This window comes from Venturia canescens, chromosome 6, assembly GCF_019457755.1.
Source record: "Venturia canescens isolate UGA chromosome 6, ASM1945775v1, whole genome shotgun sequence".
In the NCBI taxonomy this organism is placed as follows: Eukaryota; Metazoa; Arthropoda; class Insecta; order Hymenoptera; family Ichneumonidae; genus Venturia; species Venturia canescens.
The window spans coordinates 5,253,212-5,277,099 of NC_057426.1; the positions used below are offsets into that span (position 1 = coordinate 5,253,212).

The window sequence follows — 23,888 nt, forward strand, 5'->3', positions numbered from 1 at the left end:
AGTTTTTCGAAGGGAACTCTGCCGAGCTCGCAGGTTTCTATTATACTCTACCCAGGAAACATAATATAAAATCAATTGTATAGTATATGCGCTTATTGGTAATGTAGCCACCGCGTACCGGCGTACGGTGAATGTACGAAAGTCGAGTGTGTTGAGTACGTGGAATTTCTACTATACCGATATACTGTAAACAACTGTTAGCTGTCGATCGTTAATTTCGTTAGTTCGTTAAAAAAAATTGAAAAAATCATTTTGTGTGACATTAGTCATTTTTATTATATAAGATAAAACAAACACTTCGATTTTGCCTGGGTTTATTATTATATCACATATTGAATCCTGTATCCATACAAAAAAAAAAGAATAAATCTTACTCTACCGTTCGAATCTATTTAAATTGAACGATCGTCCGTTTCATTTCCTTCTTTGCTTGAAATATCAAGGGATGTTCAATGATTGTAAATCAGTTTAAAAAACGAGCTATCAACAATGAGCTCGTTGCAGTCATATTTCGTAAATTATCAATTAACATAGTGGCATGTTTATTTTTATTTAAATGATTTTCATTGTTCAGAACATGGAAAAACTACTAAGGAAAACGGCTTTACTAATCGTGTACATCGTACATTTGAATTTGGTTTTTCGGTCAAAAATTTGTTCCCCATTAGGCTAATAATGAGAAACAAATTTCCTACGTTCTTCTTTTTTTTAAATTTTTTACTCCTTTTTCATGTCTTCGCTTTGTTGATTCTATTGAATTTTTACATAATTATAGTTACGTATAAGTGATGGAAAGCCGATTTTCTTGGTGTTCTTTAAATCTATTCTGAGCACGAAAAATCATTTCAACTTAGAGTTACAGCGAGCTACAATATGACATTCAAACTCAGTGCCGTTGTTCTCAACGCGGTTCAAACTTAGTTCAATTCATTTGAATGTGATTTTAACATTTAACTGAATTCAAACTTGAATTGGTGTTGAAAAAATGGCCTTTGCGTATGTGAGAATACATGGATATTGATTTAGGTTTTATTTATTTTAATGATCAGTCGCAGTGGAGTTCTTCGGCTCCGATTTTTCGAATTGTAAAATTTTTAATCGTATTTTTATCGTTTCCTTTCAACGAACGTAGTGAATCATAATTTCCGTTGAAATGATCAGTTTATATGTCGTAGATCTGTTAACAATGACTACGTTAACAATGACGCTGAGATATATCACGCATTGCATGAAACGAATTTTTACAAGGCACGGCGGTTTCTGTTCGAACGCTCCATTTTTTTCAGATTTTTTTAAAAAACAATATCAATGGACGCATGAGATTAGTCACGGAATAAAAATCTTCGAGGTTCAGAAACGGTCTGTCAAAGTTTGGAAAAAAAATTGGCCATTAAATTTTCAATCAATTATTCCAAACTGGACTCGGCATCGAACCTCGTCTACTGACCGCGAAAGTACGCCTCGTTAAAACTTTACAATATTATTTGTAGTCCAATAAAATCGTTAATTATTAATCAGTGGTATGTGATTGTAGCCTGAACATCGCCTTAAAATGATCGATAAATGTTTAACATTGAAAAAAAAACCGTAAACGTTAATTTAAAATCGAAGCTGTTGAAGCTCGAGTTGCTTTTTTTACAGTAGAAATAATTTTTTGTGTTAAAAATTTCTTATTACAGAATTTCACTGTTTTTAGTCACATACCACTCTTCAACGCTAGTAGTACATTCACATAGTACATAAACATACAGATTTAAACCGAAGTTAACAACAGTTATGAGAAAAATACAGTCCATCTAAACAGGATTAAAATTCAACAACTCTATGTGGTATAAAATTGCAAAATTCAAAATAGTTAAAATATTAAAATAAATGTATGACACGTTTTAGTGCCACACAGATTATTATCTGTGAGATATTTAGCCTTTTCGTACGTCGGCGTGGTTTTCATTTGAGAAATTATTGGTGCTCAGTATTTCCTTTTTTACGCCATTACTATTGTTTTCAATTACGGATTGCAAAGCTTTTCTTCTGGATCGGAGATGTCATCGTTTGACAATTTACCACGGGCACAACGTCGGCTCGCACTTCGAAGATATCGACCCTGAAACAGAAAGCGTGGATGTGAAAATGATGACAAACTATTGAGAAACTTCATAAGATTTTAATAGTTTTTGCGATTCATGGCAATAGGCAAACCTAGTGTAATTAAGAGGAATGGGTTGACAGAATATTTAGCGTTTAAATATTGGCAAAGTTCCCATTTAACACTCCTCTTTTCCGTCACTGAATCTCCAAAATAAAAAACTATACATATTAGATACATAACTAAAATATTGTTTTACCTTATTTTGATACGAGTTCTCAACGCATTCAGTTACTGAAGTAAAGTTGCCCGTGATGTAACTACCATCTGTATCGGTAAACGTTTCGTTGCTGGATTCGTTGAAGGCTTCGCTCTCGATATTGATGCTTCGTTCAGATTCATCAAAAATGGAGCCGTCATTCGAGAGTTCACAGTTTACAACCGGCTCGAATTTCTTACGATCCCGAACTTTTTTGTGAGATCGTTTGATGGACTCCGTTTGCAAGAGCTTTAAAAAGTTTTTAGCTCCCAAGCAATTCGGTGGAGTTTGAACTTTACATTCGTTTTCGTTTGAAGCTTCAATTCCAGAGGAGTCATTAGCACTTTTGTAACTGGTCGAAGCTCGTTGATTATCTGCCGATCGTGAAGATGGCGAATTGTCTCTTTCTAGACTAGTTCCGCAAGCGGCCGATTCGTTCTCATCGTCCTGAGCGCACATCAAAGATCGCCTCGATATGTTTCCTCGTTTATCTTTTTTATGGGATTTTTTAATGGAATTAATGTCGACCATAAGTACGGAAGTTGGTTGATCTTGGGGTGTAACTCGTCCACAGTTGTCGTTACCAGGTCGTTTCCTCGATGGAATTATAGGCGTGGAATTATTTGTGATTGGAATGAAAGTACCATTTTCTTGTCTGCTATTGGTTTTCGGAGTATTCGTGATAACTGTAAAACTGCTAGGTCCTGCGGTCGTTGGAGTGGAACATCTCGAATTGGTACTTTGAGGCAACGGATCTTCCGGCAGTTTGTTGCATTCGAGGGAAAAATCATCGTCGCAAATTCTTCGAGCGACCGGAGTTACTAAATTCAGAGATTTTCGTTTTTTTATCGGTGTGAAAATCTTGAATTCTTCCTCCGCACTCTCGTAAGTCGCGGATGTCGATGGCTGCATCGAGGATGATTGGAAAATCGCAGATGAAGCATCGTCAGAGGTATTTTTGCGTTTGTTCGGTGATGATTTGTACGAATCCGAATCAGGAAGCGCGCTAACTCCCCATTCACACCCATTGCTCTCGAGGCAGCGTTTCTCGGAAGGGTCATTCAAATTTGTAGTATTTGGGGCTTTACCCAAGTCCGAGAAGTTTTGGGATGGTGACAAACTAACGAAGTCATCTATAGAAGATGAAACACTACTGTTATGAGTTTCACTGTCGGAATTCCAAGCAGAATCAGTCTCCTGACCAAAGAATTTTTTCCTTTGCAAAGAGCCCGAAAGCATTCTTTTATGCTTATCCTTTCTGTGAGATTTTTTAACCGAACTATACTGAGAAAGTAACAAACGACTTGAGTTCGTATTTTCAGGAGTAGCTGCGCGATTGTCCTCGACAACGTCGTTCGAGGTGGTCGCTCGTGAGTTTTCATTTTCTTCATCTTCCGGTCTGAATGCTCTCGACTTGAATAACGATTTTTTATTAGTGTCTTTAAGTTTCTTGTGTGATTTTTTGATCGAATCGGTCATAATGCGCTGTAAAAAGTTGATACGGTTTTCTGGAGTCCCCGGACGAGGAACCGGCGTTCCAGCAGTCTTCACAGGTGTTGAAAGGTTTTCGTAATCACTTGTTTGCTCGGTCGATGAATTTGCCGTATCCGTTTTTTCTTCTTGTGCCTGTTTTCCGTCTTCAACGTCTTCCGGTAACATCGCAATACCGTCTACGTCGGAATTGACCTTTTCGGCAGAATTCATAACGTCAATAAGAACATTTTCGTTTTCAAAAGAATTTTCAGGCACCTCCTCTTCGTTTGTGTAACTAAAAATTGAGCCGGTTTCAGACATCTCATCTTCGGAATTTGCAAGAAATGATCTTCCCCTGCTCTTGTTTTTCTTGTGCGATTGCTTTATTGAATTAATATGACCGCACTGGGGACTCTCGTATGGAGTGCTGGACGGTGTCTTTGGCCCATTTTCGTCCCTCACCAAATTCATCTCCGTATCAATTAATAACTCGCTACCTGAGCAAGTTTCTGACTGGTATACCATAGACTTTTCTCGGCGTCCAAGCACTCTTTCCTAATAATCATAATATCAAAATATTATATCACCGTACTATTCTTGAATCGAGTACATAGTTTTTGAATGAATAGTGATTATTTAAATATTTTTTAATTAGTTTGAATTATTTATATACTTTTCTAATATATCGATATTGTTCTTAATTAAAAAAAAAAACTGATTACAATTCTGTGAAGTCATGGAATATGCCCGAACCAATGATTCTTAATTTGCCCAGAATTGTTAAAAAATTTTGGAATATACAACTCAGTGGACAGACAATATAATTATATGAATAACAGTAAAATATTATAAACGAATTATGATTCAATAATATTAGTGTACCCCCTTTCCAAAAGTTGTGACTTTTCATTGAAAAAAGAAAAAATATTGACCGAAATGAGAGATTGAAAACTAATTACCTTTTTGTGGCTCTTCTTAATGGCACTCATGCTTTCGGGAACAATTTTGATGAAGTTCTCTGGCGTTTGCGATCTGTCGTTATTTTGAGCCACTGAGTGCATGCACTCGTCTTCCTCATCCTGAAAATCATTATAGAGATTCCTCGGCGTGCTAGCACCAAACTCATCAGATCTATTTTTCATGGAATTCCTTCTTAGGAGTTGAGAATGTGGTGTTGTGCTCTGTAGGATAGAATTAATTTTGTTCCGCAAACCACTGCGTAGCGATGGCAAAGGAGCACCCAGGATGGGAGATGCAAGATTCGTGGAGGTAAAATTTGGAGATTGATAATCAAGAGATTTTTTTGCTTTTTTGTTTCTCTGTGATGGAGTTTGATTTTGGTTCTCGTCAATCGATTCAACCGATGAATCCACGCGACTGTTGATACTCGATTCGCCCGAGCTCGTATCAAAATTTAACGTTTTGTTGATCTTGGGTAAGGGCGAAATCGAATTTGGCACTGATCTGTTGTGTGGAATTCTGCCGATACTCATGATTTTTTTAGGGCTTGGACTTAAATCAAAATTCAAGGATTTGTTGATTCTGCGAGTTGCTGATCCTGTGCTTTTCAAAGGGCTGTAATCGATATTGAGAGCACGCAAAATCTTTGCCGATCTGGACAAATGATGATCATTATCCGCCGAGAAACTGCTGTTACTGCTTGAATTCTGAGACTTGTAGGAATTTGCTCTACCACGCGTACCACCAATTTCAAAATTCAATGATCTGTTGATGTTGTAACGCACTAAAGTTCTATTCCTCCCAGGAACTGATTTACTTAGAGATCTTGGCGAAGCGTATTTATTTCTTGATAAATAACACGGACCGTTTTGTGGACTCCACTGAACAAAGAATTTTTGTCCCATCTCCGTATTGCACACGTCATAATCATTATTATGCTTTGCCACTGACAGTTTCTCCGTGAAACAATGATTGCCATACATATTAGTCAAGTATTCTTTGTCCAATCAATGCTTTATGCTGTTGTCAAATGAAAAATTCTAGTTCTCCAACTGTTGAATAAGTTTAGACAGCTCCAGTTAGTAATTTGGAAGACGATATAAATATTGAAGTACGGGGTGCCCTTTATTTGTGATACCTGCAAAATAAAATTATAATTTCAGAAATAAGTAGAAATTTATATCAGCTTACAGACTCAAGGATCACGAAACTTTCCAGCAGTTTCGAAATAATATGTTAAAATATCTGTAAAACTTGTATTCTCTATCCAACGATAACCATTCGAAAAATGAAACATCGATCCCACGTATTATAGGATTTATAGGTTAAGCCTCGAATACAGGTCAAAGTGAAATTAAAACCTTGTGAAACGAACACGAGAATTCACGAGAATAAATGTCCCATGACATAGAGCCATCGGTAAACTTACAATACTGGAATTGATATTTCACGGAACTACAACGCCATGGTGCATCTTCCTTAATTTTACGATATCACTTATGTAGGGGTACACTGTCTAGCATTTGATCGAATTCCACAAGTGGTTGGACAAGTATATAGGTATAGGTTCAACGCCACGCATGCCTACCCTCCCCCTCTATTGCTATACACGTACACACAGAATTTATACGAGTATTTTTATACATGTGTATTATTGTGTATATAATTACACACACCCGGAGGAACCAATAATGGCGTTTGGATAAATACCGTTGAATAGTATGAAGTATATTTGTATATGCTTCAAAAGTAGTTTCATGAAATTGACGGGGTATATTGCAGCAGGCTAAGAAACGATAAAAAAAAAAGGATTGGCTGGAGACGAAACGAGTTTTTGGTAGTGTCTATATATATATATATATATATATATGTGTGTGTAAGGGGGTGACTGGATATGAGGAAAAAGAAGTCTACTATATGTACGGCGGTATCGAAGAACCCGACTCAAGAGAAGACAAGACTTCGGCACATGATCAATTAAAAACTTACATTTATTCGCTTTTAAATCGACTGCTACTATAGGCAAATATTCGTGAAAAATTCTGGCACTTCACACACAAGTCATCTTCGTTTTTTCACACAAAAATATAATGTTCTTTATGTTAAAAGAATCAAAGGCATGACCACATTGAACGAACGAGGCGTCTCGTCGTGTGCACTACCCACGCGCGCGTGTGTGTGTGTGTGTGTGTGCGTGCGTATACGTGTGTGCACGTATGATCAAACCCCCTATTAAAAGGACCAATCGGAACACCAAACTTTCCGACTGCGTCACGCTGTGAACCGAAATTACTATGAAATAGATATACATCAGCCTCGTGTAAAAAAATACGTGACTCAACAAACAAACGTGCTGCTTTCAGCGCTTTTAACCCGCAACGGTTAAATCGTGTACTATTTCCGGGATTTCAATATAGGAAAGGAGTTAACTCGTCTTTAAATTTTAGAGAATCGAGTGTTTGGAAAATTCATGTTTTTTTTTCTTTTAAAGAATGGATAGGTCATTTATACATTGACGGAAAATCGCAGTCGGCCGCGCATTCCTTCGCAGAGGAAATGCGACAACACAAAACAGCTGGTTACTGTCGTTGGTAAAAGTATTAAACAGACTCAAAATTATTACATTGACATATTAGTTGATATTATTCAGTCTTGCAACTGGAAATGTTCAATCGTATTTCAAATTCTTATAAATTTTAATTTCGTAATTTTCAAATATTGACTCTAAAACCTCGCAATTTATTTTCTTTTTAACGTAATTTCCACATTATTGGCTTAAATAATTACCTTGATCTTCTTTTCGGTATAAAATTTTTCTTCGTGCACAGACTAAGAACTTCCAGCACAGAATAATGAGCACAATAATTTTGCTGCCGAAATGGAATGAAAAAAAGTTTATTTCACATTGGTATTTATGGTCATTATTCAATCGTCGCACCTGCAAAAAACATGACATCATTTGACGCATCAATTTTGGATGACAGTTCTCTGTTTCTTTCCTCCCTTTTGAATTCCGTAAAATATTTGCAATTTGTTAAGTTCATTCATAATTTTAATGGAATTCTGCCATCAGTGGAGCAGAATGGAACAATTGTTCTGCCATTTGTGTCAACCAACATGTAAGGTAATCGTCGAATACACCCAGAAAAAAGATTCATTTCAATCTCCTAGGATCATTCATTCAAATTATGTTAATTAAAATTATTGAAATGTTTATCTTTCTCAACTGAAAACCTGTATTTGTATCAAGTACATGGATAGAATGAGTTTACAAACACATCTGTTGTTCAATCACTTCATTACAAACTATTGCAGGATCTCACAATTTCGTTGAAAGTTTGTCAATGCAATGCGATCTCTGCATAACGTATGCATGGCACATCTGAGTACACTAAGCGTGAAAATTAGAAGATTTATTCTTTTGCTCTGAAATTAGGTCAGTCGTCAAACGGTACAGGCTTTTTCTTTTGCACATACTTTCTGTTATAACTGTGTATATAGATATTTGATCTTCATTTTTTACACATAAAAAATAAATTGAAGATTTGGTCAAGGTATTCATGAAAATATACAGCCATGTACTACATTAGGTGCACCTTCCGGACATTCTGACAGTTGACAAGAACTCTTCCTGACCTTCTAAACGATATCTGCAAGCCCTTGTGTTAAAATACATTGGTTTATTTGAATTTGTTCGAAGGATGTATGAAAGTATTGAGGCTTTTACTGCAAAAGAAGGTTAAAACCAAATTTTTTCAACGGTAATCGTAATTTTAAGCATGGTACAAGTCATCCTGTTCAATCTATCTCCTTTTCAAAGCACAACTAGAGAGAGTAGTGGGTAGATTCATCACAGAGAAATAGATTTTCACGAAATCAAAAACAAAAGTTTTCACAGGCTCAATACTGTCCATCACGGTCTCACCGGCAACCTGGTGAAGAGATGAGAAAACTATAATCAATCACATTGTTCATTGATGATCTTTGCGATTGACTGAACTTCAATAAATCTTGAGTTCCCATCCAATGGAAGAGGAATGTCTATTTCAGTACTGAATAATGCATTTTTTATGATTGCAGGCTGGAAAGTTAATCATTCTCATAAAATCCAAAATTTTGAAATGAGAGTGGAAAAAATAGATCAAAAATAGCTAACTTACTCCGGGGATGCATTTAACAGGCCTTGGTGCTTCTGGTTGCTGAGCGTGCTTAAAGCACAAGCCAATTTTAGTACCCAATGCTCGGAAGTTACTGATGATCTTAATGAACGATCTCACCAGTTCGATGAGTATGGAGACCAAGTTTTCAAAAGTTTGATGAACACACTTCAGGGCGTTTCCAACCAACGGCATACCCATGACAATCTTAGCGACATTGGACATTGGTTCAATAGCTGGCTTCACCTTCGCTTGAATCTGTGCACAAACAATATCGTTCGATTATTACGCAGTCCGTTAAGTAATGACTAAGCTCAGAAGACTTTTTTCACTCCTACCTGTTCAATGAAACTGTCAAATGTCGATAGCATTTGAAGTTCTATCTTGTCGGGTGATACCTCAAGTTCTTGACTGACTGCTGTTTCGGCGCTGCCCGATCGAACGTCTGCAGCCTAAAATTGGATTTTCTCATTATTTTGAAAAATTCTTAGTAATTGAGCATAACAATGTTGCTCGCGTGCCACTGTGAGCTTTAATGACAATCCTCATTCATCGCAAGGACGTGATGAGGGTGTGATAATTTATTTACCAAAGCGAGAAGAATCATGCACAGGGAGATGGAGAACTTTGACATTTTCACGTTTTTTTTTCTTTAATCGTTAGTCACACTTACGAGATTACTGGTAAAAAATTAATAGAACGAAGCTTATATGTATGAAATCTGAGGCTCGTATTATCAAACGTTTTCGATCAGCGACCTACTACGTTGTTAATCCATCAATTTATATTTTATAGCACTTGTGTCAATGAACATCGTCACTCGCAAACAAATTCATCCACCATGATAAATTTCGATAGAAATCCTATAGAATGCTCATGAAACAGAAGGAATTCAGACCGAAACACATTTCGGGAAGAAAAACGATATCATCTCGAACATTTAAGTCATGACGATGCCCAAGGCCAATTTTTGTTTGAGAGCAAACATAGTTTCGTTCATTTTTACCTTTGTATCAGACTTTTCTTGAATTTTCATCTAATTCAATGTTTTGTTATTTCCAGAATTTTAGTTGAGGAAAAATGAGAGCAACACGAATAGTGATGGAACCAAGATAATATTAAAAAATTATCAAATCATCAAATTTCACTAAAACTTTTTTATAGTTGGGTTGTTATTTTCGGTTTATTCCGTTCGATCATTCGTTCGATTGAATTTCAACACCTTCTGTATATTTTTTTTAACGCTTCTCAATCTCTTTGCCTCTTTTTTCATATAGAAAATTTATCACTTTGGAGACTCGTGCCTCCATATTTCAAAAACTTCACTCAGCACACATTTTTCTTAAAAGATTCGAAAACCAGCAAGTTTTGTTCCCCCCTTTATCACTGTCGAACGTCACCCAATAGTCGATGATAAATTTGAGATCCACACGTGACCACGAACTTTATCGCATAATTTCCAAATTTCAAGTCGAGACTCTGATTCGGCAATCGGAAAAACTTCTTCGGACATCGACATCCAAAAGATCCATTGAAATCTCTAGGAATTAATTCTCATTCGAAATTAGAATATCAACAAGTTAACCCGTAGACACCACACTCAGCACACTGGTGCAAATTTGGACTTGGACTTTACAAAATTTTTCATTTCATCCACGAATCTACGGAATCAATCTTAAAACGAGACTTTCTAGGGGTAAAAATTCCTTAGTAATCGATTACAATTATTTTAAAAAATTGAAAAACTGAGTTTTATTAAAGAAAAATTGCCAAATTGAAGAAAGGGATTTTGAAGTTTCAGACACTCCAAGTTTTCGTGAGTACAAGTTTGCTTCGGTGTACTGTCTACGGATCAATAAATGAAAATGTTTTGGTTAGGTAAAAAAATACAGCCGATCGTGCGAGAAAAAACTTTATTTAAATTGTCACGGAGGAGCAACCGGAGACAAACTGAAAACTTTTGACATACATCAATAGTCAATTCTCACATCTTCATAGCAACGACCTATACAAAATACATGAAACATATATAATTACTTAAACAGAAAATGAAATCGTTGCTGGTTGAAAAGAACTGAGACGTACAAATAACTTTACAAAAAACACATTTATTCGTAGGCTTTTTACAACTTAAATTGTACTCAACATGTGTGTGTTTGTGTGTGTTTGTGTGTGTGTGTGTGTGTCTGTATTATTTACAATTATTCACCTACTGCTTAATACATTTACCGAATGGAAGAACTTGATCAGTGAAACGAAAGGGTTTGGAGTATCAATGCGCAAGTTCTTCGGATACTTTAGCTCGTCCCGCATAATTTTTGCTTTTAGTGCTACTTTTATTTCCTGTTCAATAATAATGATGATCGTGGTATATACAAAGATGTTTCGCACGAATGCAAACGATCTTCTAGTTTCATCATATCCCGAGAAACACAATGAGAGTATTGCAGCGTTGTCTCGATAGCCTCGAACAAGTGAACGTGCGTTTCACATGCAAAAATAACGATTTTTATTCACATCGGAAATCGAATACGAAGATGATAAAATGTGAGAATTCGGACATGAAAAATGGACTCGAAGGGTTTTTTGCATTTTTTCTGTCACCTCCCTCGTTTCTTTTTTTCTCTCGATCCAAACCACTGCCAGTTTAACAGCCGCAATATTTTCTAGCCTCAATCCAACTTTTTTTCACTCTCGAACGAATTCACGATGTTTTCACTCATCTGTTTATCGAATCATCAGGAATTTACGATAATTTCACTGGGAACGATGCTCGCCCCCGAGCCAAATCGAACCAACGGTCTTGACCAAAGTGAACTTTGGGTCGTAACTTAACCCTGTCACTGCTACACCTTTATCATAGTAATTCGCAAAAGTAAATAACACATAAATGCTAAATAAAAACACAATACGACTTAACTATATGAGCAAGAGAGAACAAGGAGAAAGTATAACAGTTTGTGCTTTCGGATTGTTCGTGCTCGAGCTATATAGTGAATACTGTATAATGGCGAATGCGAATTAAGGTACAATAATGAAGAAAAGAACGAGATATTTTGATCGGGGATGCTAGAAAAAAGGAAAGTTATTCGAGGTGCTGAGGGGGAGAAGAATTTTTCATATCCAATCAGCGCGCAGGCTCATTTTTTTCTCATTTCTAAATAACCGTTTTAACTCCCGATTTGACGTTTGGAAATAAAGGAAGAATGAAGAAAATCCACGTGATTTTTAGTCGCAATCCCGGTGGAAAAAAGCCTTGCGGTACATCATCGACGATGGACTCGCGATGATCCTGCACCGTCTTTCACCTTCGTCCAAACTCGTCTTGCTAAGCTATCTCGAGAGTTTTCATTCGTTGCCAGACATTCGACCAGTTGAAGCGTCTATTCAAAGTGCTTGCATTATGCTCTTCGGCTTGATCATCATCGTCGCCTTTTTCAGTGTGTAATCCCAGCCTTTCCAACGGAACCAAACTATTCCTGCGAATAGTTGAAAAATAAAAATGCTTTTATTGCTCGTTTCAACGGTGACGATTATTGCTCGTGGTTCCAACTTCATTTTTGCCCATCACCTCTTCCGGTTACGTAACTCGCGAAGGAGCTTTAAAAAACTTTTGAAGAACTGCTAAACGGCGCACTATTTAATGGAGCATGAACCGAGATAAGTTTTCTCGTAAATAAACTCGCTCAGGAAAAATCATTCTTCTATAATAATACACACCTTGTCGTGCCGTTAAATCCTGGGGATCGTTCAAATAGAGACCGTTCAATCCACGTCCGCAAGACTTCCACCACCAACCGCCTTTCAACATCGAAGCGCAATTCAACGACGATCTGTCGTTGTCTCTGAAAAATCGTTCCAAATATTTTCGGTTTACAAGGGGATTGAAAATCGCGGTAAATTCTTCTAGCAACGAGAGCTGATCTTCCGAATTTTTCGACGAACGAAGAAGCTGCGATGGACATTGAAAATTTCGGATTTTCGAAATTTCGACTTTTAGAGAAAACTTTAGTTTTTATTTGTGAATTTTTGTCTCACTAAAATTCTCTAATCGGACCGACAAATTCGCACTTTAAAACGCATAAAACAGAAAAAAATGATCCAAAATCGCGTCAATGGAGAACATCGAATTGCGGTTATTCGAAAACTCGTTGGCTCTGTAAAGTCTGTTTTTTATTCACTCACCGATTGTATGTTGAAAATGGACTGTTGTTCGAGCCATACCATGGATCGTTTAGCGAGTCACCGGCGTTGCCCTCGTATCCGTCGATTTCGAGCTTGTAGTATTCGCCTTCCGAGTAGATTTTGAAGTGCGAGTACTGAGCGTACCTGGGAACGGACACGAAAGCTGTTAACGCAGTTCACGCTGAATAGCAATTTCATCAAAACGAGAAAATCAATATTTGGACCTAAACATCGAATATGCCGAAAAAAAATCAAATTGATTGTGAGAAATTGAAGAAAAAATGGGCTCTCGACACCGTGCTTTTCGTCATCGAAAAACGAAGAGAATCGTGCCCAATCGAACTCCATTATCAGCCGCGATGAATGTTTTATCCTAAAGAGACTACAAGTATCGTTTTTGGCGAGGATGCGTTCGAAAAAAATGATCGTGAGAATCGAGGCTCAACAAATAATCCCGAATGGAGACAGATCCAGGCAGCCCTAAATATTTATGTCGCAGGCTTGAGCAAGGAGCGCAGTGAGCGATCCTGAAAATGATCGATGGCGAGTGTGAGAGGGACAAAAGTGTAGGAAGCAAGCGAGCAGGGAGATGAGAAGAGAGTTTATTCGATGTTCATTAAAGCCGTCTGGAATAAAAGTGGTGTAAGATTTTCGTGTTTTGTGTGGCGCAACTTTATTCCAGGTCACGTCTGACTGGTGTAGTGGTTAACACGAGCGTGTCTCGTAATTGATATTCCGCAAGAAGGCCCGCATCATCTTGGAATACGTACTACATCGTAGGGAAGAATGAAAAATAGTTATGGACTGTAGAGCTGCTGGCCAGCAAATGGCACTGCTCGCTGTCTCGTAGAAAGTACAGCGAGTTTGGATCGCGTTGATGAATCGTGCGCGAGTGTATAATCCGTGCCACGATTTTCCAGTCAAGTGAATAAGAAAGATGCACTCACGCACGTCAACTCGAGTGGTGAGTATATTTGCTGTTGATGCAGAAATGGGAGGAAGCTGTGAAAGGACTAAATTTCAGTAAACCGACTGTTTTCGACTGATTTTCGAGTCTATTGATATTCGAGTGATCAGTTTAAAAATTAAAAGTACAAAAAAGTTATTCGTCATTTCGACGATTCTTGTGGCTCTTTGACTCCTCAAAGTCCAGCATTCTGAGCGTTGAATATTCCCCTGCTTGAGATCGGACGACAGATAATTAAGCGAGTCATGAAGAGTTGGCTTCCTATTCGAATTTCTGGCACGTATGCACATTCCGTCGAATCTATTATGACTTACTGCATTGTAGGATTGCTGCAATTTAAACGGAGTAGTCGACACACGTTTCTCTAAATATTTTTCTCTCGAAATCGAACGTGTGTACGTCGAATTCCATTGAACATTGGATTGAACGGTGCAGGGTGCTCCGGCCTAACGATAATGAAGGGGAATGCTCCAGCTGTGAGCTCGAAATTCTTGTGGTCGAGCAGTAACGGGTCGGGCCGAGGAAACCTTTGATTACGCGATAGTAAAAAAAGGAGAGGGAAAATGGTACGCGGAGGTGCTGATTAAGGGCCTCGGACGGGGCAGCGAACGAATCTGTGGGATTTTCATTAATAATTTCAATGCTTTCACATTTTGGGAACCTGCGGCGAATATTCGAATTAGAAATTGACCAGAATTCTGTGCTTAAAGTTTATTATGTGTAAATGAATGTGGGGATTTATGTTTTCGAAAAAATATGATGCTCCGTACCTCTTGTTTCCTTCGAAGTCTTCGAGCTCCACGCGCAGCGAGTAATCTTCGTTGTTCGTCAGCATGTAAATGTTCTCGTTGCCGAGCCAAAATTCTCTGGCAGGATCCCCGAAACCGTTTTTGTAATCGGCCCAATCTCTGTTGAAGTTTTCTCGGGGTTCTCCAAAGTCGTCTCTTCTCTGTATCACCTGGAATATCAATGAACGTATGCATCAGAAAACAACTCTCATCGTCGAATCAAATCCAATTTCATTGGATGAAAATGCTCAATTCAAAAATGTTTTTTTTAATTATTAAAAAACGACCGTTTTTCCATCCTACGAAAATATTGTTGCCAATGCTCGTATCGCTGGAAAAACAAACCTCATGAGTGGAGAAAAATCAACTAAATTTCGTTGCGTTTCTTGCTATTCATAAACTCTCGTTACATCGTTAAATGTGTCGCGTGATTAAGTAAATTGTTAGTGCCCGATATTTCACTTATAACTGCACACTTAAAACACTAAAAATGTTTATTTTTTAGCCCAAATATCATTTTTATTGTTCAACACCAGAGAGAAGGTTTTCAGTTACGCTGAATTTATGATGTTTAATGCCACCTTACGGATACTAAAAAAATCAATTATTAATAATGAAGGAACTTGACTCGTGCATTCGTTTTCGTTGGCGCGGAGAGCGCCTTCACCCCGCTTCCTATTCGTTCGTTGCGCCCGTTGCCATGCAGAAATAGACAAGGAAAAAGTCCTTGTCTGGTATTATAAAATGCGATACCCTTTCACCGACATCGAAATCCCGTTCGAGAGGGATACTAAACCGGCAGGCGGTCTATACCTACACGACGTTATCTATATTCACATTCACTTCTTCGCTGCAACTCAATTCGTATTTCGTAAGAAAATATTTCGGGAATAATGTAGACGTTCAAAAGTTCGATTGCTTTCCTGCTTCCCGTATCATTTCGTGGTTCTCGATCCAAAATAATTCCACCGAATCGCGATTTTTTCTTCCGATTACGTTCCTGAAAAACAAAACAAATTCCAACCGATGTCGAGAGGATTCGACCCCGCAAAATGTCTAAAAATTATTTAACAAAACTCCACTAATTTCTGATGAAAAGGAATAAAAGTTGAAGGGACACGAAGAAGACTGGCAGAGCCTCCCCTAATCGACTCCCACGAATGTCGCGTGAACGGTGAAAGCGAACTCACATTTATTTGCAGAAACACCGTTATTTCCCGAGTAAATTTCACAATCTGGAAGAATTGTCTAAAGTGTCATTTAAGCCAAGAAAACTCTGTTCGATCTTCCAGAAATTGCTCGAACAGTTCAACCATTTGAGATCGCGAAGTGGCCTGTCGACATTTCAAAGATCGAACTGACGCCTGGTCGGAATGACTCCGATCCAACGCGTGATTAAAAAGAGTGCCAATTTTATTTCTGCCAAAAGATTCGATCGCACGTCCAGCACTGAGTCCCAGCAGAGTCAATCCTTCTTATAAAAACCAGTAACTGCAGGATTGCACGGTTCAATAATTATATCACTAATGAAAAAAATAAAAACAAAAACGAAAAAAAAAAAAACAAACATTAGTATATACCCAGGTTCGTGCAAACTGTGAGGTTGCTCATGGTCTGCGATGAAAAGTGAAGTCGGTATATTTACAATAGAAGGATGTATAGTGCACGTAACTATTCGAAAGATAATCATTCTTTCATATTCTACGCTCCGCTACCTTCAAGATTACCAACGGTAATTTCATCTGGAAGACTCGCGTGCTATGTGCTCTTGCACGTTACAATATACGAATATTATCCACGTATAATTCATGAATTTCTCGTAGTTTCTAAAGCCCCCCATAGAATTTATTTGGTAAAGAAATATTCCTTACGTGGCAATATGGTGCATAATATTTCATCGCTGAACAATCATGTGAATATGGACATGTTTACTGCTCGTATTCTCTCGATTTCTTCTATACTTTATGGCTGAAGAGATAAATTCAAAGAAAGGGAAAGGGAGGCGGGAGGCAGAGGGGAAAACGTTGGTGCCGGTAACTCGATAAATACTCGAGGAATTTCTATAAGTTTTAAACTCTCGAAAAGCTAATGAGTGAGGGCGAGATTTGGCTGTGAAGAATCTCGATGCAGCGATTTCAAAAAATCTGTGCACGAAAAACTTTCGAAAAGTACACGGAGAGAATCACACGCTAATGTTTAGCGAGAAATTCACTTCCTTTGAGGCACTGTAGAATTTTTAATATTTTGTGGAATTTTTCAGTTTTATTGAGGCAGTAAATATTATTGCAGATAGGACGTCAAAATTTACCAAATACTCCGATAAACGTTCCTGCTTTGAACGATAAATATTATTTAATTTATAGGAAAATTCAATTTTTCTCTCATAATACTCACGAATTGCAGCTCGTCACCGCACTGTCGTTACTCACGCTAATTTCTCAAATTTAATTCTCTCCGTGTAAAAGAGCATCAGCTGGCGCTCGAAGGAAAAATAAAGAGTTTGCAGCCGCCCGAAGAAAACTTTTCCGAGGCTTTCTCAGCACTCGTTCGAGACAACAGATTTTTTTTGAAAAGCTCAGAGAAAAGCGCGATTAATATTTTTCGTTCGCCTGTCCGAAATATCGAAGCATAAATTCCGATGCACTCAGGCACGAAGCAGCTTGACGATTTCATAATTACAGCTATAAATTCTCGATCTATAACGGAATAGAAAATATATCCTGTCGCCGAGAAGGTGTTTCATGACTTGTCGCAGGGAGGCGAAAAACGGGATGTGCATGTTACATTGAACAGGTTAATCCTACGTTTCCATCGAGATCCATTTTTTTCATATCTTTATTAAGTGAAACTTGCTGGGCGAGGATTTCTAGCAGGTTGTTTATTATTTTTGACGGCGATTTCAATCCCCTCGAAGTACGGGACCGGAAGTTGTAAGGGCGTAAGAGCTACCCGAGGCACTGAAGAACTCATGCTTTCTTGAAGTATCGAAATTTCTTGTTTTTCGAGGATGTTGTTTCGCATGCACCGGCCGTATCGACATCGCTGTATATCGGCATGGATCTCAGAATTTATGGACGCAGCACGCGCAGTGGCTTCCCGCCTTTAATTTATGATAAGACGAGAGAGAGCGCGATCGTTTTCTATCACATTTTCGTCTTGTTTTCTTGCACTTCGATGCAAACTCCTCGTGCACAGCATTTCCAGCGATCAAGTTCGTAGGATTGAAAAAAACTTTTGATCGAGCCAGCAAACTTAGTGATTCGATGAGTTAAACAATTCTAAACATTTTTGACTAAAAACAATCGCGAGGATTCCGGCTCCGGTGCAGACGTCGGTACCATCAGTCTCGAGCCGCGTGTTTATCGTGATAATCCGGCCAAATGGATCGCGATAGATTTGAACTTGGAGCATCAATAAAACACACTTGTTCGTGAGCGATTAGCTGTTTATGGGCTAATAACACAACATTTAAAATGTCGCGTCCGCATCTTAATGGCGTAAACATTTTCAAGCGCGTCGCTCACGTATTTCTTACGACTCTGTTCGAAATAAATATTGAAATAATCGTCATAAAAGCCGCTCATTTTCAAGGATTTTCCTCGGAAGCATCAATGATGAATACGCGCTTTAGTCTCACTTCTATTACAGCATTTTTAAATCTCCGCGCTCTGCGTATTTCACAAGAGACTCGGAATTGGCCGATCACTCCTGCAAAGTTTCCTAAAAATTTTCCTCAGTTTCCATATACAACTTTCCGTTCTGCCGAGATTTCTGTTGGAAATTTATTTTGAGGAACCAAAGTTTCCTCAAATCTGACGCTACCTTAATGTCACTATTCGAAGTGGCATGCTGGTTATTCTCGAGTCATAACGCTCCTGAGTCTCGATTTTGAAAATCGAAAAATAGCTACGAACGAATGAAAGTCGACACCTTTCGGATCGTGCTCGATTTACGACGGCTAGAAAGATCTTCGAAGGCAGAAAAATGCAAGAAAAACCGACATACGAATACGCAATACAATCGTCACCTGCTTGTCGAATATTCTGGCCGGACACGAGCGCGCAAACGTTAAATTGTGTGTGTTTTTGCACGGCGCGCAATAAAAGTAGGTTATTCTTGTTTGCTCGGCAAACTCTAGCTGGAGTTGATATCCATTTTTTCGAGCTCTTTTTCGTCGTCAATATTCTGGCGCTATACTTTAGAGTTCCCCTGAAGAAATGATGGCTGTTGTCCGGAGCTGTGTTACGTGCTTGCTAATAAACATTCGCTACATCACGAGGGCAATTTTGTCAACTTTCTTGCGTTCTCTGAACTATACTTTGTTTTTTTCCCCGCATCGCATTTGACAACGCGACGAACTTTCCTCGCTACATCGTGTCATTGCACGGAGACATGCGCCACGGGTAATTGCTTCTCGAAAAATAAAAGGGGCAAAAGAAAACGAAAGAAGGCGAGAAATGGACGCTGGAATAATATAACACCTGAATATACATTCGATCGCTTTTTTCGTCCAAACTAAATGGATTTTCGTGCTCCAACGAACCCATCTGATACGGTGTGTAGAAAGTGCGCCCAATAGCCCACGTTCGTATCTCCGTTGCCACAAAAGTCATCGACGAAACTTTATAAAATGCTTGTTTATCCGTCAATTAATACTTCGCGATCAATTGCCAGTTCGAATAATCCGCGTTGCTATCGATCGCTCTCTAATCCACGTTTTCACTGTCGGGTGTAGAGAGAAATGATTGTTTTGAGTAAATCATTGACGAAAAAGGATTCAACATTTGCTGGTTTTCCCGCTGGCGTCTCGGGCCTCGAGCAGACTCTGCATCGAAAGTTGGTTTTCATGAGGTTGAACCCCCGCAAAATATCTCAATGCGAAAATGCTTTTGAATCGTGACGAAAGAAAAATTTCACTCACCGTCCAACCACCCTCGGCGATTTCCTGCTCACAGTAAACTTTGAGGAACCAGTAAGTAGTACCTCGGATTTGCAGGTAGTAAACGCCGCTGTCTTTCATGCCACCATTGAGTAAATCGACGCACGAGTAGCCCTGGAAGAAAAACAAAATAATGTTGAATGCGTGAGTATTATTTTTAATTACGACGCGGGGAATGAGCTCAGAAAATGTCGCGAAGAAAGCCACAGCGCGAGGGAGGGGGATCCTAAAATTGCTCGCTAACAAACCGCGATGAAATGGCAAACGAAATCGTTGAAATTCCCTCCACCGTTGGGATATTTTCGCGTGATTACGTCCCACCGCATGTTCACCTGCAGTAACAGCAGCGGCGCAATGAACGCGGAGCCTCCTATTTTTAACTGGCAACTCATGAGCCTTTTTTTAATGGATCTTTAACCGCCGAGAGATATTTAAAGTTTCTTTGAAACGAATTGCCGGAGCTGTTGGAAGACGTTGACTCGGATGCCAGGAATTTCGTCCCGACAATATGCCGTCTGACCACATTATATCGCAGTCTTCAGAGGACATCAAAACCGCGCGCGTTTCTAAATCTCGGAAATGACCGACACGGTACAGTTGCGTCGTCACCACATCTCACGCCTCTCATTTTTTTCCTCTTAATACAAAAACACATGGTTGAAACTTTGAAATCGTCCCCAGGTTGCGAGGAATTGGTTTTTTTGGCAAAGACCGAAAACATCCGGGGAAAAGTTTTCGTACTAACTCAGCAGGAATTTCGCATACTCTGAGCATCTTGACATTTGCCATTTGAAAATTATTTTTCACGAAATGAAAAATTTGAATCGATCCTGCCAAATCTCGAAATAAAGTTACGAACCCTTGGAATGTGCACAGTTTCAAGTAAAATCTACAAACGATTGCGAGCACTTTTATTCGTCGGAGAAGCAAACTTCAAACGTTGATTGCAGCCCGATGTTCCTAGCATTGAAAAACACTGAATTTTAAAATCAGCATTCGAGTGTTCAGGTCCTGGTTGATCCGTGAGTAAATCCACATCTGAATTGTCCTTGGATCATAAGGAAATTGGTACGGTTTTCGAGCAGTTTTTAGCAAGTTCGGATCTTTCGAGCAGTTCTTTAGCGCACGAGTCCCGACAAATTTGCAGGTAGAGGCTGCCCAATTGGTTGGGCAGCGTTTAAACGGACGCATAAATATGGGGGGAAAGCATATCGGACTAGATCAGGCGTGGAAAGGGGGGAGATTCGTGCGATATTCATGTTCGCAGTTACGAAGAGTAATTTTGACGAATTACCATATAAAGTGCGAGGCTCATAATTAAAGTGAACGTGCAGCAGAGAGGACACACGATCGAGAGCACAGTACACGCACATCCGTAAGCAAAACGCTCTAGTCGGAGCGCGTGAATTATCTCAAAAATCAGAAAGAAGAGAAAATTCATTGTTGCAAGGTTTAGCTCGTTTTAACGACTTTCAAGTCGTGCTCAAAAACAATGGCCATGTGCGAGTGGGATCGAAGGTGTTTTTCCCAGTTAAAATAGCCATCGAAAAAATGAATAATGCCTCGTTCCTTGTGCTCCATCGACTTTTACAACAATTTCTTTTTATGTGTTCAAATCATTTGTGTTCGAATCACTTAATTATAACGGCTGGGAAAATCATAACAAATTAATAAAACCATATAAAAAGGCATAAAACACTATGAAAAATAATACTCTGACAGCGGAAGTGCTCGCCCCAGAGTTTTATGGCGTCGTTAGAATTTTTTATTCGGAACACACCATCGGACGATAACGCTGCACATTGAGGCGCTATAAATCACGCAACGTTTGCACGGGTCTTTCAATTTCTCGGTATTCGGTTGTCTCTTTATAGTTTTTTTTTTTATCGATCGAGCGCTCTCACAGCTTTCAAGATTCGTTCTATGCTGACTCGCTCATCTTTTTACGCGTTTTCACTTAATTTTTATTGTTTTGCGAGATGTGGCGGAAGGAGATATTTCAACTTAAACGGTGCGTTCGATCGGAGTGTTTCACTTCTGAATTTTTTCTTCTTGGCGTTTGTCGTCGCTGCGCACCCCGCTTTCCCCTATTAGGATCGAGCCACTGCGGTTAAAAATAACTGTCGATCTTTTATGTTTTCACTTTTTGCCTTGAAGTGTATTATTACGCATATTATGTATGTAGTTCGATGATCTTACTTGTAGATTGTAACCGTAAACGTAATTAAATTATTCCACCGCAGAACACGGTATGAACCCGTTCCCACCGCAAAACTTTTTTCTCCGTTCCATATGCTTCGACGCAAGCAGAATTCAGCAAAACTCGAGTCTTTCGGAGACATTTTTTCAATTTTGCGGTTGCAACAACGCCCATGAAATTTTTGCGTTCAGAACGCGGCTCTCTACATCGAGATTTCAAGCGTTTTTTTTCGGACTACCCACGCGTCCTTTCGTGCGGCAATTCAACCGTTTTGTCGAAAAAAATCAACTCGTTCGCTGTTCATGAATTTATTCGGGGAACCCTCGAACTAGCACTCATTCGGACAAATGTTTTGACAATTTTAAAAACTGGCAATGTGCTCGAGGAGACGCGGAACACGGCCGAGTCCCCACGACCGCGTTTCACTACTTCGAACTTAACTTTTCAAACTTCGCCACTTTCGTCTCAACAATTTTTCGAGTTCCCTCCATCCGAGGGGTCCGCTGATCGATTCCGAATTTTTTTAGAATAATATTATTGCAATATTAATGAAGAAAACGAGAAAAAATTCGCCGATGGGGTTACGAAGGGTCGCGAGAGATGAGCTTCGTAATTATTTTGCAGTACTCACTTTGATGTCTTTGTAGCCGACGATCATATCAGTAGTGAAAGTAGAATTAGCCGGGCTCGGTTTGTTTTTAACACTGGGGAAGATGACGCCGCGATTTTTAGCCATCGATCGTTGCGGGGTCGAAGCTGGAGTCGTGGCTGGATTGGACGTCACGGTATTGTTCGGTGCTATATCGAGAGTCGCGTTTGACGGTGAAGCAGGCAAGGACGAAAATGTGGACGATGTTATCGTCGTGGTTGTCGGAGCATCGGTGGCAAAGTCTTCCGTCGATTCGACGAACCTGATGCAAGTTAAAAAGAGAACAGAGAATTCTTGAGTGTCTTTAGACTCGATCGCAGTGAGGACAGAAACGTCAAAACCGATGTCAGGCTCGATGCCATTGAAATAGATTTTTATTACGGAACTTGGGGCTGAGTGAGGGAGTTTTATTTTTCTGACAATGACGTTACCTGCTCGGATTGTACTCGACGAGTCGATCGATCGTCGGATCGAGCAACAGCTCGGGCGGGATAGGCCTTTGGGCGAGTGCTGCAACGTCATGTTCCTGCTTTTTCAAGCGGTTCTCGACGTCCTCAAGATTTTTGATGATCGTATTGGTCTTTGATCCGAGATCGGCATGGATTTGGCTAATGGCACGCTCCTGCCTCTCGGTCTGAGAGAGAAGGTCGTCGGACTTCGGTAACAGATAATCGATCGAGTTTTTCGTTCCAATCTGTGAAAATTACATGAAGCACTGTTAATTCGAGGAGTGAAGGGACTCGCGTTCATTCATATTTGTACAGCACAGGACAAGGATATTTCTCTTTGTTTTTAGTACGACGTGTGAGATCGAATGCTATGTGAAGGTCGTGAAAGCGGATTCTATCGCCTCACGCTCGTACTCGTATGCTGAGAACATGACAAACATAAACCGTTCCAATAAAGGCGAAATCAAGCAAACCCCGCGTCGAAATATCCACGGGACCTTCCGCGGCCAACTGACCCGACCTCGGGTCTGACCAGCCGATTCTTGACGGGCACACGTTTCATTATTAGAATACACGCGTAACCCTATTTCCAGCTGAGAGACGCGAGCTTCGAATTACAAAATTGAAAATGCTGTCAAAAATAACGCAAAGGAAGAAAGAACAACGAACATGACATTCCAGAGGGAAGAAAATACTCAGCTTTCAGTGCGTCGTGTTAGGTGAATGAAAAGCCCCTTATACATGATAGTTCTTTAACCAATCCATTTGCTCGCAAT

The 23,888-nt window shown here is 39.2% G+C and overlaps 2 protein-coding genes and 1 long non-coding RNA gene across 7 annotated transcripts in view; 1 reads left to right on the forward strand and 2 right to left on the reverse strand.

Moving 5' to 3' along the window:
- Positions 1 to 297: 297 nt before the first annotated feature.
- Positions 298 to 6,959, reverse strand: LOC122412813 (uncharacterized). 2 transcript variants are annotated; one of them, XM_043422687.1, is made up of 4 exons: positions 6,768 to 6,959; positions 4,778 to 5,916; positions 2,346 to 4,373; positions 298 to 2,104 (listed from the first exon to the last, which is right to left on the reverse strand). In XM_043422687.1, the coding sequence occupies exons 2-4, from the start codon at positions 5,759 to 5,761 to the stop codon at positions 2,009 to 2,011; spliced, it is 3,108 nt and encodes a 1,035-aa protein (XP_043278622.1). In that variant the 5' UTR covers positions 5,762 to 5,916; positions 6,768 to 6,959; the 3' UTR covers positions 298 to 2,008. The 2 variants fall into 2 exon arrangements, with proteins under 2 accessions (XP_043278622.1, XP_043278623.1); XM_043422688.1 differs by lacking the exon at positions 6,768 to 6,959 and adding an exon at positions 6,208 to 6,364.
- Positions 6,960 to 7,126: 167 nt separating this feature from the next.
- On the forward strand, positions 7,127 to 11,508 carry LOC122412215 (uncharacterized). Its single transcript, XR_006261308.1, has 2 exons — positions 7,127 to 7,375; positions 8,859 to 11,508. It is a non-coding gene; the product is annotated as an uncharacterized lncRNA (long non-coding RNA).
- LOC122412214 (angiopoietin-2) overlaps positions 11,028 to 23,888 on the reverse strand; it is a 37,042-nt gene continuing 24,181 nt past the window's right edge. For all 4 annotated transcript variants that reach the window (XM_043421620.1, XM_043421621.1, XM_043421624.1 and 1 more), the window contains exons 4-10: positions 23,095 to 23,357; positions 22,646 to 22,925; positions 19,797 to 19,928; positions 14,858 to 15,045; positions 13,121 to 13,264; positions 12,656 to 12,780; positions 11,028 to 12,414 (exon numbers count right to left, since the gene is read on the reverse strand). In XM_043421620.1, coding sequence (XP_043277555.1) covers positions 12,323 to 12,414; positions 12,656 to 12,780; positions 13,121 to 13,264; positions 14,858 to 15,045; positions 19,797 to 19,928; positions 22,646 to 22,925; positions 23,095 to 23,357 — 1,224 coding nt within the window. In that variant the 3' untranslated portion in view covers positions 11,028 to 12,322. The remainder of the gene's footprint in view (positions 12,415 to 12,655; positions 12,781 to 13,120; positions 13,265 to 14,857; positions 15,046 to 19,796; positions 19,929 to 22,645; positions 22,926 to 23,094; positions 23,358 to 23,888) is intronic.